The 14,480-nt window shown below is 43.2% G+C and overlaps 1 protein-coding gene across 2 annotated transcripts in view; it reads left to right on the plus strand.

The window, feature by feature from the left end:
• Window positions 1-14,480, plus strand: part of DUSP12 (dual specificity phosphatase 12) — a 154,881-nt gene that overhangs the window by 134,510 nt on the left and 5,891 nt on the right. The window contains exon 7 of one of the 2 annotated variants that reach the window (XM_086953170.1): window positions 1,790-8,806. The exons of the other annotated variant lie outside the window; for it this stretch is intronic. Coding sequence (XP_086809296.1) covers window positions 1,790-1,951 — 162 coding nt within the window. The 3' untranslated portion in view covers window positions 1,952-8,806. Of the gene's footprint in view, window positions 1-1,789; window positions 8,807-14,480 lie in introns of those variants that run through there. 2 annotated transcript variants of the gene reach the window in all.

Here is a 14,480-nt window from a genome sequence, read left to right on the forward strand (position 1 = left end):
GGAAAGGGCGTAAGAATGTCTATCAAGCTTATGTGAATTTGGAAAAATGCTCTTCGAAAACTCCCAGATGAGATTCTGTTTTTCAGAGATATCCTTTCGGAAGGGAAAGCCATAAAGTCTAATATAGAGTAGTTTTGAAATGTGATTGACCTTGAAGCAACACAACAATCCCGGTTTATTGTAGGCTTGTTGCTTGACAGGTATACTGCTTACTCTATGGTGACACTAAAGCCCTTCCATCATAGGTTTTAGTGAAGAAAATATAACTTAAGTGACATTTTTAAGGTCTGTGCTTTACTATCCACACGTCTTCCTCTAATACTTTCTTCAAACCATGTTTATGGAATGCCCAGTGAACTAATTTGGGCCCTTTGATAAAGTGAGGTGAATTTCCATATAATCAGTACCAACTTTATAAATACGAAAAGTGGAAGAAAATTGCCATATCTGGTCAAAATTTTTAGGTCACCCTTCCAACTTGGATCAAAGACGATGAAAATTCTCCAACCTTCAAGAAAAAACTGTAACAATCCTTTGCTATCCACGGCATCATTTTATTCCACTCCACCATTTGATTCTCCAGGCTCTGAGGAGACCATTCCCCAGCTGATACCAGTGAGCTAAATACAACTGCAAAATACATAAATTGCCTTACAGTTTTACAGCTGGAAAAACATTCCCCTATTACCCTCAGCAGAGAGTATTCTGTTACAAATGTTTTTTCATTTTGCTGCAAAGTAGTTTTTGCCTAAGCACCTTTTATTAAAAGATTTATATACCTGCTTAGAACAATTCGTTCACAAAACAATTCTATTCTGAAAGATGGCACCTACTAGAGAAACAGTTCCTATGCTCCACCTTATATTTTCATGATGAATGATTGGCGGTTTCACAGGTTGGATGTTTTGTATTACTGGCTTGTACTTTGTGGGCGGCGTTGTCAAACGAATGGGAGAGTTATAGCCCGGCAAAAATGTAAAATGAGATCATTGCATTCTATGTTCCTACAAAGTCAGTATAACTTACATACTTGTGACGCAGTTTTGAAGAATTATGATGCATTCATAAGTTGTCCTGTGAAAGATGTTGGAGTAAATTGATTTTGTGTTATGTCTGCCGGCATTCTGACTAGTATTTAACTATCTGCATGTCACCCGGAACCCATTTTTCTGTCCCACTACTTTTGGTTAATAGACTGGGTGATTTCTGAGAGCTGTGATGATAATTCAATTAAAAGGAACTAACTAAACTATGAAGCAGTGATTTATGAAGTTAAACCCCTGACTGGAACACAGTGTCCCCGGTGATGTGGAGGAGGTGAGGACACAGCCGGTAGTCTTTGCTGAACGTCTTGTTTAGAGGGGATAAAAGAAGTTACTGCTTCCTCGCATGATGTCTGCCATGACTCTTTGAGAAGTTAGCTAAGGGTGTATTACAGTGACTTAGGTTGAAATTCTGATACATGACTTTTTGGAATAGTGTTGAATAAAGATGATCCGGGATTTCAAGTTGTTTAACATGTCCCGATAAAAGTGGCTGGTTTAGTTTCTGTTTTTTCTTTGAGCTCTGTGACAGACAGACCTCCATTTGCAATGTCAAAAAGAGAATTGGTAAAGCACAACTACTCACCCCTGAGGGTCTCAAGGCGCTGGGGAGAGGACGATCAGCCATTCAGTCCAAACATAGAAGACCCATGGCCTCTAATTATTAATAAATAAAATGGCAGTGTTTTCATTGATATATGGTTATGATATATGGTAATCTGATACAGCTTGCTATTTTGTTACAGCTTCTCTGTCCAAAGTGCTCCTACAAACTGGGCTCTTTCAACTGGTACGGAGAGCAGTGCTCGTGTGGGCGTTGGGTGACACCCGCCTTTCAGGTCCACAAGAATCGAGTGGATGAGGTGAAGTCTCTGCCACCCCTTGGATTACGGACAGTGACCACATGAGTTGGTATACCCAGCCGTAATAGGAGTTCATGACCAAAGATTTCCTCTGCTAATACATTTCTCTTTGTTTATAGCTTCTAATACCAAATTGCAGTTCAACTTTTGAAATGAAATTACCAACAGCTCAATCTCAATGTCTGCTGGAAAAAAATCTGCAAACTGGAACCCTGAGATTGCTTTCTGGGTTTCCGTGTCATGAATTTATCTGTTGATGTGATGATTTGTCCGGCTGTTCAGATTTTCAAACAAAATTAATAAAACGAAGAAGGCAATCCATCTCCATCAATGCATAGCTCTATGAAAGAGTTAGTGTTTTTAGTGCAATATGAATAATCCTAGACTTTGCTTCTGCCACCGGACTTTTGAAGCAGTCCTTTTGCTGTCGAGATACAGGATAGACAGATGCCTTGGGCAAGCCTCTAAACTTGTACAAAAATCTTAGTCCTTAACATGTTAATTTTCACCATTATTTGATTGGTGCTGATGAAATTATGTGGTTTGGTAATATTTGTGTTATAAGGCATTTGCATCAGTGGTATATAAAGAAATGCTCAAATCAGTAGGCATGTTTTGCAACTTAAGTTGTGGCTTTAGCACCCTCTCTCTTGTAGAATGCATTTATCAACATGTTGTATTGATGAAGACCCTCAGTAAATCCGCTTTAAATCAACTGTTGGCTCCTCAGGGCAGGTTCGAGCTGGGAGAGATACCCCAGACATTTATCAGTATAAGTTAAGCATTCCTTGCCTCACGCTTAAACATTTGCTGCTTGGGAAACTTCCTTTCATAACTTAAGACATTAGGACACCATTACTGATTGAAGAAATACATTAATGAGTATGTTTCTCTGACTCCGTGTCTTTTCTCTCTTTGGTGATTAAAGCATTCAGTGAATGAGTTAATTGAAAAATAGGTTTGGTACAACATGTTTTTAATCCAGATCACCTTAAGCCTGTCTTGAATTGGTTGTGTTCTGGTTCAGAGAGGACCTAGCCTGGCAGTTTGGGCTGAACTGTTCTCATAAGAGCAAGGTCAAGACTGATTAGCATATAGTGGTGTCCAGACTGAGGTGCCATGGTGAGCACAATAACGATGGACTGAAATGTGACCCTGAGTAAGTACGAGTGGCTTAGACTAATTCAAGCATTTCACCCATCACCTTTTTTATAGTTGAATAACTTTTGTATTAGTTAGTTTTTGAGCTTTTCAATGTCTACCCTGAACTGCACCCCTTCTTATCTTCAGCTTTCATCAAAGTTATTTTTACGGGATTCTGTGATTTTCCCCCTCAGTACTGGGCAGGGGTCCTGGCCACTGTCACTAGCTGCCACTATGGCTGACAAATAGAAAATATCTCTCTTCAAGTACTGCTCGTTCTGTGGACACTGTTTATTCTCATGATCAGAGCATTTATTGACTTTTATCCCATTCATAAAGTGTCTCGCTGTGATATCTATAAGACATTTCCTTCAAAGATGCTCAAGGAGAGAGAGAGAAGGTTGGCTCTTTACTTACTTGAAAAGAAGAGGATCCACCATTCTAAAAGGGTTTCCCCCTCCTCTGGGGAAATTTCCATGAAATGTGCCAACAAAGCACTTCTACAAATGAGGGACAATAAAGGAAGCATATGGAATTTCCCCAGCTGGAATTTACCTAAAACATAATGATCTCCTCCAATTATTAGACAAAACCTTCCTAATACATGTTTTAAAAAAGGGGAAGGAAAAATAACCTCTGAAAAATACTGCATGAAGCCCAGCTCTGCTGACATCCAACTGCCAAATTGTTCACGACCAAAGCTGTACCGTTCACTAGATGGAGCTTCTTGTTGATCGGCACTGCTCCACTGTAGACAACAACACCATGGACAATCCCTATGGTGAACATCTTGAACTTGAGGGAAATCCTTATGAGGAGGTTTAATACCCACACACCTTCACCCACCCATCCGCTAAGAGAAGTTCATTATCTTCACTTGTGTGATCTACAGTAAGATATTCTCCTTCTTCTTCTAAAAGAAGTCCTAGAGAAGGTACTGAACCTTCGAAAGCGAACAAATTCCTGTAAAAACAATCCTTCCGAATGGTAGCCTTCCAAGAAGCCCTGATGTTTCAGGAAGAGGACTACCTCACTTTCCGGATCTGTGTTTTCACATTCCTACACTTTGAAATCACAGGCATGACCTGTCACAAAAAGGAAAAGTGTCCCATCGAGGGTAGAGTTAGAGCACACTGCACCAGAATCATGGAAACATCATCTGAAGTCTGTGCTTGAGTGTCTTCACAGAACATTTCTCATGCAGCCAAGTGGAAAAGCAGGCCTGAGAGCAAACTCAGCAGTGGACAGACAGTACTGTGCATCCATTTTAAATAGTGTGAGCTTGCTTCCTGCTTTACTGAAATGTGCACTGTTTGCTATTCTGATTAAAGTTTAGATGGGGACGTAATCCTGCAGTTGGCAAGTTCACTGGGTCTCCTTCCCATAACATTGCAAAGATTCGGTCTTTTCTGAATTTTACCCCGGCAGAGCAGATGCGCAAATGTATTGGTTGCCTTAATTGATGCTGCAGAACAATTCAGGCTTCTTTTTTACTAGCAGTGGTAGTCTGTGTAGGCTAGACATCAGACAGAAGTCTGCAACAAGGTAACAGCAGAACCACCATGAAGACATAAGCACCTAATTCATATTTCCAGGACAACCAGAAGAAAGAACTCGCAGATCTTTACGAATGTAAATCTTTTTTCCCCCTCCAATTCCGTAGAGGAGAATTATAAAACATTTTTAATCACATAGCCAGTACTCTGGATCCAATAATCCCTGTAAAAAGCCTTAAAAATAGTAAGAAAGCCTCAGCCCCCTGGTACAATGAGGAACTGAAATCACTGCGCTCGACATGCAAGAAAGCTGAGAGAAAATGGAGGAAGACCTACTCAGACCCAGATAAGAAAGTTTTGAAATCCGCTTTGGCTGTATACAAGAAGGCTATTATTAAGTCCAAATCACATTTTTATGCCAATTCCATTCTACAAGCTTCAAATAGCACTAAAGCCCTTTTCAAAATTGTCAAGGACCTCTGCTGTCCAACTGGCATGAGCAAGAAGGCAGCTGCTTCGCAAGAACTTTGCGAGGAGATTGCTGCTCATTTCAAAGATAAAATTGCCAAAATTGTTGGAGATCTTCATCCCAATGATACTAGCGACCTGAGGCCGGATGAAGTGGCCCGGGTGAACACCTCCCTGGACGAATTTCCAGTTCACGGATGACTTCTTTAACAATTTGGCTAACAGTGTGTCCTCTGGCTCCCCACTTGACCCCCTTCCACACAAAATCTAGAAAACTATTGGCCAAGAAACCTTCCCTTGGCTGCAACAGATCTGCAGCCAATCCCGGAAAGTAGGAACTGTTCCAGAGGTGTGGAAGCTGGCAGTAGTGACACCTCTGTTGAAAAACCCTCGCTAGACCCTAAGACGCCAGCAAACTTCAGACCATCTCCCTTTTCCCTTATTCAATTAAAATCTTGGAAAAAGTAGTTAGCAAAAGTCTCTCATGCTATCTGGAAGACAACCATCTGCTGGACAGGGACCAATTTGGGTTTCGCCCAGGTCACAGCACTGAGACTGCTCTCGCTACCGTACTAGATAACCTACAAATGCGTGCTGACAATGGGAGTGACCCCATTCTGGTGTTACTCGATATGTCGGCCGAATTCGATAGGGTGAGCCACGCAATACTGGTGGAAAGGCTGGAGAGTTAGGGGTGTCAGGGCGGGCCTTACAATGGTCACGGTCCTACCTATCAGGAGACAACAGATGGTGACTTTGACACCTTTTACCTCCAGTAAGTTTCTAGTGCCCTATGGGGTACTGCAGGGCTCTGCGATTAGTCCCATCCTTTTTAACATCTATTTACAGCCCCTGTTCCCCATTATCAAATCTTTTGGTATTGACCTGGTTATGCCGACTAGTCAATCAATCAATCAGTGACACTTATAAAGCGCGCTACATACCCGTGGGGTCTCAAGGCGCTGGGGGGGGGGGGGAGCCGCTACTGCTCGAACAGCCAGGTCTTCAGCTTCTTCCTGAAGGAGAGGTGGTCTTGGGTCAGGCGCAGGTCGGTCGGGAGGGAGTTCCAGGTCTTGGCGGCCAGGTGGGAGAAGGACCTTCCTCCTGTAGTCGCTCTTCGGATGCGGGGGACGGCGGCGAGGGCGTGGTTGGCTGATCGGAGGTGGCGTTTGGGAGCGTAGAAGTTGACTCGGCTGTTGAGGTAGCTCGGGCCTTGGTCGTGTAGGGCTTTGTGTGCGTGGGTGAGGAGGCGGAAGGTGATTCTTTTGTTGACGGGGAGCCAGTGAAGGGCTCGCAGATGTCCGGAGATGTGGCTGGTTCGTGGGATGTCGAGGATGAGTCTGGCTGAGGCGTTCTGGATCCGCTGGAGTCTCTTCTGGAGCTTGGCGGTGGTCCCGGCGTAGAGGGCGTTGCCGTAGTCCAGTCGGCTGGTGACGAGGGCCTGGGTGACGGTCTTCCTGGTCTCGGTGGGGATCCACCAGAAGATCTTCCGTAGCATGCGTAGGATGTTGAAGCATGCCGAGGAGACGTTGTTGACTTGCCTGGTCATGGAGAGGGAGGAGTCCAGGATGAAGCCCAGGTTGCGTGCATGGTCTGTCGGTTTGGGTGCGGTGCCCAGGGCGGGAGGCCACCAGGAGTCGTCCCAGGCGGAGGGAGAGGAGCCCAGGATGAGGACCTCCGTCTTGTCCGAGTTCAGTTTCAGGCGGCTGGTCGTCATCCACTCGGCTACCTCTTTCATCCCTCAACTGGTGTTCTCCCTTGAGGGGAAGCAAGCAGTATCAATGGATACGTTCCAGGAGTGTATGCGTCAGACTGCTGGATGGCTTAGGAGTAACTATTTACAATTCAATGGAGGGAAGACAGAGGTGGTATACTGCCCCACGGCCAGACTGCCCCAACATTTACCTCTGGAGTTCAGGCTTACTCCGGAGGAGGAGCCCCTGGCTCCAGCCAAAATGGTGCGCAATATGGGAGTCTTGGTGGACAGTGGCCTTCAAATGGAGTCGCGGGCTAACAGAACTGTTGGCGTATGCCTTTCTTTAATGCACATGCTACTACAGATCCTTCCCCTACTCCCTAAAGACTCACGCTCCCTTGTAGTGAGGAATATCGTGCTGAGTAGGATGGACTACTGCAATTCCCTGTATTTGAGAGCACCGCAATACATCTTCCAGGGGTTGCAGAGAGTCCAGTCTATGGCGGCAAAGATCGTGTTAAATAGGCAATGCAGGTCTTCTAAAATGCTGGCTTTGAGAGACCTTTATTGGTTGCCAAGAAAGGGTACACTTTGAATCACTCTGCATTGTCTACAGAGCTGTGCACAACTGTGGTCCTGTCCCACTGCAAGAGAAGTTTACCTGGTATAATCCCAAAAGGCAGCTCCGCTCCTCTAGTGCAAATCTGCTGATGACCACCAGATTGAGGCGCTCTAGGATGGGGGGGAGGGCCTTTAGTGTGGCAGCCACCCACTTATGAAATGAGCTGCCCCAGAAAATCAGACAAGCCAATTCTTTGGCCGAGTTTAGAAAGAGCCTGAAAACCTGGCTCTTTCCCAGGATTGACCCTTAAGCCTGCCCCCACTGTTGACCCGGTATGTGTCTAGGTTGATCTATTTAAGTCTGAGCGCCAGGATACCCGTAGGGTGGCAGTTGCGATATATTAAAATCTAATTAAATTCAATTCAAAGCATGACATTCACCAGCTACCCTCCCAATACACACCTCCACTGAGTGCCACCAGTAAGGTGATGAATCTCTGCGTTTTACCTTTGATTTAAAGTGGAATTGCTTAATTAGCAATTGGGGCCGGAAGTCTATGCCCCATATCTTTCCAAATTGCCTGGTACTGGTAGGCAACTGATCGTTTCTTCGAAAGGAAGGTCACCAACGTTAGCCGTACCTGAATGACTGGCTTGTCAAAACTCCATCTAAGGAAGCATGTGCCTCCACAGCCGCCTGCATCAGTCTATTCCAAGAATTAAAACATGCCCTAAACATTGAGAAATCCTCCATCCAGCCACAAGATTGCACTTCCTAGGGGCAATCTTGAACACTCAAGTGGGGAAGGCTGTGGCAAAGGCATTTTGCTCCAAGCAAACAGTGCCAGTCAGAATATACAAATCCTTCTAAGGGCTCATGTCATCTTGCATCAGCCTGATTCCTTTCTGCAAACTCCAGAGTAAGCCTGTTCAGCAGGAGCTAGTTCACCAGTGGAAGCAGGCAACTGGCACATGGAACTGAAGGAGCCTGGGCCCACTTACACATCCCCATCCAACCGGATGTACCTTATGTACGAACTTCTTCCGTCTTCCTCGTCTCCTGACCCGGAAAACGTTTGTAGCGAGCAGGAAGGCCGCAGTATTTTAAACAGATTTTATTCACTTCATTGCTATTACAAGTCTGCATACTTAATCAGTTGGTCTGCTGTCACATATAAGACGTTATCATACAGACTGGGGGCACATTCAGGGCTCACCTGTATTAATCATAAAAAGATACTGGTTTTTAAATCCGTTACTACATTGGTGGCTCCTACGAACGCATTATGATCGAATAGTACCATATTAAAAGAAAACTCTGTCCTGAAGAAGGTGGTTGATCCATGTCTCACTGAAACACTGAGGCGACTGCTCTGTAGTTTTCTTAGTTTTTACAAATATTTTGTTGGTGTGAATGATATAATTATCATTCTGTGTTCAATATTATGAAATTGCTATTTTAACTTGGTTTTTAATTGTGTAGAATTCTCTACGTAAAAGCTTTTTTTAATTGTCAATAAAAACTGAATTATTTGATATATTGTTCCATTTTGATTATGTCAATTTCATTGCAACTGGTGTTCGAATATTCGTTGTATAAGTACCAATATTGGGTAGCACTACATTTCACAACACTTGATCCACGTATAATTTCAGTTAGGGATATTTTCAGTTTTGACGAAAAAAGGGAAAGTATACATTTAGCCTTCATGGACCTCAGCACAACTTTTGACCAAGTGGTGAGATCTAAATTGTGGTCCGTGCAGAGGGGCATTTATTTAAATAGTTTTATATAACACTGGCTAGACCAAATGTTTCAGAACGCTTTACATAGGGTTCCACATAGTTGCCAACTCACATCAGTTACAGATTACCAATGATACCAGTAAAAACATTTAAAGAGCATACAAGAAAAGGAAAATGGAGTGAGAAGGGTAAAGGGGTAGGGTATAAATACAACGGAGAGACGAAGGGAAAGTATGCCCAAGGTCTGGCTGGGTAGGTGGCGACTGAGGGGGAATTCGCAGCCCATCTCCTCTTCAGCTATCAGGTAGCTTCACCGGGCATCGGTCAAATAGCTAGGTCTAATCAGAAAAAAATTAAAGGCATAGAAGGCAAGAAGAAGGGATGTCGATGGGGTGAAGGTGTAGGAGGGAAATACGACAGAGACGAAGGAACGTCTGCCCAATGTCCGGCTCGGTAGCTGATGGCCAAGGGGGGATCCAGAGCCTGTCTATGCTTCAGCTAGCAAGTAGCTCCACCAAGCATTGGTCAAATGGCAGGGTCTCCACGGTCGAGGGAAAGTTCGAAGAGTACATGTCCCAACGTGATCACCATCTCACTGAACTCCATCTCAACCTCATCTGTGGGACACTCTACAGTGCTTTTACCAGTAGTAGTATCAACATCCACAGGAGACCTTTGTATAGTTGGTGCTCAAAAACAACCTTACCTACTCTATGCTGACAATATTTTAAAAGTTGATTTGTCACATATAGGTTTACAAAGAAGACTGAATAATCTGAAATGCTATTCTCAGTAATTTTTTGAGCATACGACGAAAAGCTAAATTGTATTCTTTAAAGGCAAAAATCATCAGAAAAAAAATGTCATTGATATGTAGGGACAGAATCACTGAAAGTAGTACAAGAGTATACTTTTGTGGGGAAGATCTTTAGCTCCTCACTAGATAAGGCAGAAATAGCCAATATGACTCCGAGAACAGCGAGCGATGCAAATGGGCTGCGAAGATTTCTGTAATCTACATCGTCTGAGACATTTTGCACATCCTTCCCTTCTCTTTTATAGGGGGTTGAAACAATTGATTTTAAGAAATGTGCTTTATAGATTTGATGGAGGAAAAAATCCATGGAATGTTTTGTTCTTTAAATATATCCGCACCAGTATGTGCCATCGGGTTAGAACTCGTACCGGCCAGTGCCTATGTGTTGGGTATGGCTGCAGTATTATGCTGGGGGCTGTTCCTGGTTCACTTTGAAAAGAATATTTGGAGGAAGTTATGAGCCACTGAAATTGGCAATATTTTTTATCTCACATCCGGTAAAAATCTATTATTTGCCCTGAATTTGCTTAAACTGGGGAAAGAAGTATTTATGAACATGTATTTATGAACATGTATAGGGCTGAGTTAAATATATTTCTTAAGTTCTTTTGCCCAGCCCTTAGTATGCAAATGGATAGACATGCTTATGACAGTAAAAATAAGATTGTTTTTTTTATATTAGCTCTTCTTGTACGGAAAATACTGCACAGTCATATTTGGAATGGTACTTAGATCATGGGTTGCAAATAGTTATCTTCTTAAGGATACTCAATCAGTTTCCCCTTAGAAATATGTGTGCATTGAAGAAAAAAATGGAAGATCACATATGCAAATTATGTAAAGTGGTATTCAAGATCTACACCATGTCATTTTTATTATTCCCATCACTGTATGGAGATATTGTGCATATTCCACTCTGTTGACCATATATAAATCTTAGTGCGTCCCAGCAGCACGGTATTGAGAAGGAGTCTGGGGGTATTCCAACATTCTTACTTTGCAGACAGAGAGAAACCTTATTTGCAGATGGCTCCTCTGTCTCCTTTCTACCAGTTCTCACTATATCATCCATTCTGAGCTAAGTTTACAATATATCTCAGATCACGGTAAGTTGGCCCTTCTTTTAATGTGGGTTACGACTTGGGCGAATATGGAGACTAGTTTGAACAGGGACATTATAAGCAATAAAACGATACCTTGGGTTGGATGAGGCCTTAGTGGTGTTTTTGCATGATTTACACACTGAGCTTGAAGCCTCAGTAAGATACCGCCCATCGAGGGAATACACTGTGCACTTTCAGTTAGGGAAGGGTGGCCAGCAAGGTTGTATTTTAGCACCTATGCTTTTTATCTTATATATTATTCAATTAGATCAATTTTTAAGGGCGCATTGTAAAGATGTCCCAAAGGTAGGATACAGAATGGCCAACGTCTTTCTGTACGCGGATTATTTCATTCTTCTCTCTCGTACAGCTAATGGCTTGCAATTTTTATTATGCCGATTTTATCGAAAATCTGGGCCTAAAAATGTATCACTTTAAACCGTATACTATGACTATGGGACCCAGAAATACCATGACTAAAACGTATGTAATAGAGGATCATAACATAGGCAAGGTGGACAAGTTCTGCTATTTAAGCATCGTGCTGGATGATACACTGTCCTGGGACCCTTTATTGAAATCACATATTCAATCTTTATCTAGGGTCGCCATTAGTATTGATGCCTTTTCCAGGCATCTAGGCTACAGTCATGAAATCAGTATTACACCTGTATAATGCTAAGAGTGTTCCAACCGTAGCCTCTGGAGTGGTGATCTAGGTTTATAAATCCTCCATTACTATACAAACGGCAGACATTTTTTTTTTTAGAAAACTGTTACAAATTCCGCAGTATGTCCCTGCAGAAATAGTACACAATGAGATAGGTGCAGGCTTTATTGCGGACTACATACAGTTGCGCCTTATACTTTTGAGGTGTTCGATATGGGCCAAAAATAAGTTAGAATTCAACTGATTGAGATTGAGAGATTGTATGAATATGGACTATAGCCTGCGCATACCTGGGTTGAGTTAAATAAAAAAGACCCTGACAAATTTAGGTAAGCCACATTTCTTTAATTCACCAGAGCTAATTTCTAAATCAGGTATTGTATGGGGTAAGAGAGTATTTAATGTGTATACCCAAGAAGCTAGAAACAGACTCGAAGCACAAACATTGCTATACACACTGTCATGGTGAAATCTATGGAAAACAATTGAATTTTACTTAACATTGGATATGCAGGTTATTCACAGAAGATTTATAACTAGGCTGCTCGGAATTCGGTTTAAACCGAATGTAAACGATAGTACCCTACCGATTTAAAATAAGGTGACCTGGTTTAAACCGAGTGTCAATGTTTTTTTACATATTTCGAGTGTCACTGATTTTTTTTTAACATATTTGTTGCTCCGCTTGGCCACTTGAGGGAGCCAAAGGAGCACAAAAAAGAAATATCCTTGAGGAATGTCCTCTCACTGCTGCGGATTTAAGCCAGCAGGGTCGCAGGACAGCAGAGAGAAGCCCACACCCCGCATTCGCTGGAGAGTGTCTCCTGTCGCGCCTCTGTCTGAGAACCGCCCGAGGGGCGCCACCAACAAAAGGAGCTTTCACAGCTCATAAAGGGACACGGACTATCCTGGAACTTGCTTTGTGGAAGCAAACAGCGGAAACAATGAGTCACCCCCATTAAATGTATTCATTGTTAAAGTTGCTAAACTCCCTAATTAGGGTGGGCGCATAATGATTTGATTGCTTTCCAGCTTTCCTACCAAGAGCAAAGATGAAATACAAGGATGGGGGCGGGAGGGCAGTGTGAAAGGTAACCAGCTTCCAGGGAGGTCAATCCGGCACTCACCTCGAACAATAACAGAGTCACTCCCTCTAAAAACCGACAATGGATTTATCTGCAGAGACGAGTTTTGAAACCTTCATTTGTAAACCAACCATCATTGTATGCACAAACTTCAAAGGACGCACGTCACCTGAGACCAGGCATTACTTTAAGGAACCTGTAAATTGTACCCACTGCCTCAGATGCATACTTAAGTACTAAAATGGCAGTAAAGTGAAAGGTGAAATACGAACGCTTCTACACAAAGCAACATATATCTATGATGAATAGCTACATTGTTTGTCAGTCAATTATTTAAATTTCCATTCGAGCTTATCAGGAATATTAATCTAGAGGAGATGTCACCAGTTTGCGATATATTGCAACAACAAAATGGAATTGTATTGTGTGCCCACATACACGCATGTTTTAAGTGCTGACTTACGCTGCTTATGGGACAATGCTGAGAATAACAAAGAGCAAGGCATGGGTGTATCAGCTGCAGCTCCACAATTCTAGCATTAAACAGAAGAATTCTGCAGCGAGCGCATTAACCCACTGAGTTTTCTTTGAAACATGTCAAGTGCGCCACTGTGTGTGTGTGTTTATTGTGCAGCCCTAACAAGAGAAGTTGCCTTTGAATAAGATCATAGGCGTCGTGAGTTCCAGAGCGAGGTCTGAAGAGGAGTGCTGCACACAACTCCAGGGGTACTGACAGCGCACACAAAACCCGGAGGTATCAGAGCGCTTTACATGAGCGCCAGAGTGCAGGGGGCGAAGACAAACAAGAGAATGACAAACAGCCTCTGCCTTTGTTGCCTTCACATACACGCATGTTTTAAGTGCTGACTTACGCTGCTTATGGGACAGTGCTGAGAATAACAAAGAGCAAGGCATGGGTGTATCAGCTGCAGGTCCACAATTCTAGCATTAAACAGAAGAATTCTGCAGCGAGCGCATTAACCCACTGAGTTTTCTTTGACCAGAGATACAACTCACAAGTTATTCCTCTGTCCGAAGCTGCCCTACAGTGGAATGTCGTTCCTGAAGCCTCTCTAAGACCTGTTTCTTCCTGATATTGTTATTGTAATATCTTGTCTGTGAATGGTCTGTGCCATAGGAAGAGAAGGTCTGTGGGGGATCGAAAACGTACATCAGTTCTGTCTTGCTTTTTAATATCCCTGAGGCAGTGTGTGGTCATCTTCATTTTGAGTTCTCACTACATGGCAAGGTGTTTACCTTCAGTGGGAGTTCTCACTGCATGGCTAGGTGTTGCCCTTCTGTCTGTCCACATGCATTACAGAGATGGATAGAGCTACAACATTCTTCTCAGCCCACTGAGTGAAATAGATCTTCCTGGCTGCCACTTTTAGAGATAGTGACAAATTAGGGATCAGTGTTCCGCTTGTGTTTTAACCTCATAAGTGCTGCGCCCAGTCCAACGGCCGACGGCACCACTACCTCGGGAGTGCTGCCGTCAGCCGTTGGACGTTCCAACTGCACCTGCGCAATGGAACGTTCAGCACTGGAGCTGGACGTTCCATAGCTGCTAAGGTGTTAATAGACCTTTGAATAACAAAACATCCTATTTTTAAGCGTTTGCTTATTGTTTGTCTTTGACCTGGTCTTTCGATGGGGTGTTTTAGTTTATTGCAAGTGTGCTCGATCTTGTGCCACTCTAAGTGTGTTCCTATGATCTACAGAGCAAGGGACCTCCTTTCGCTCCACCTCTGGTTCCCCCTCTTCCTTTGGGTGGAGTTGTACAAGGTAC

Source organism: Lissotriton vulgaris, chromosome 1_2 (assembly GCF_964263255.1).
Source record: "Lissotriton vulgaris chromosome 1_2, aLisVul1.2, whole genome shotgun sequence".
Classification (NCBI taxonomy): Eukaryota; Metazoa; Chordata; class Amphibia; order Caudata; family Salamandridae; genus Lissotriton; species Lissotriton vulgaris.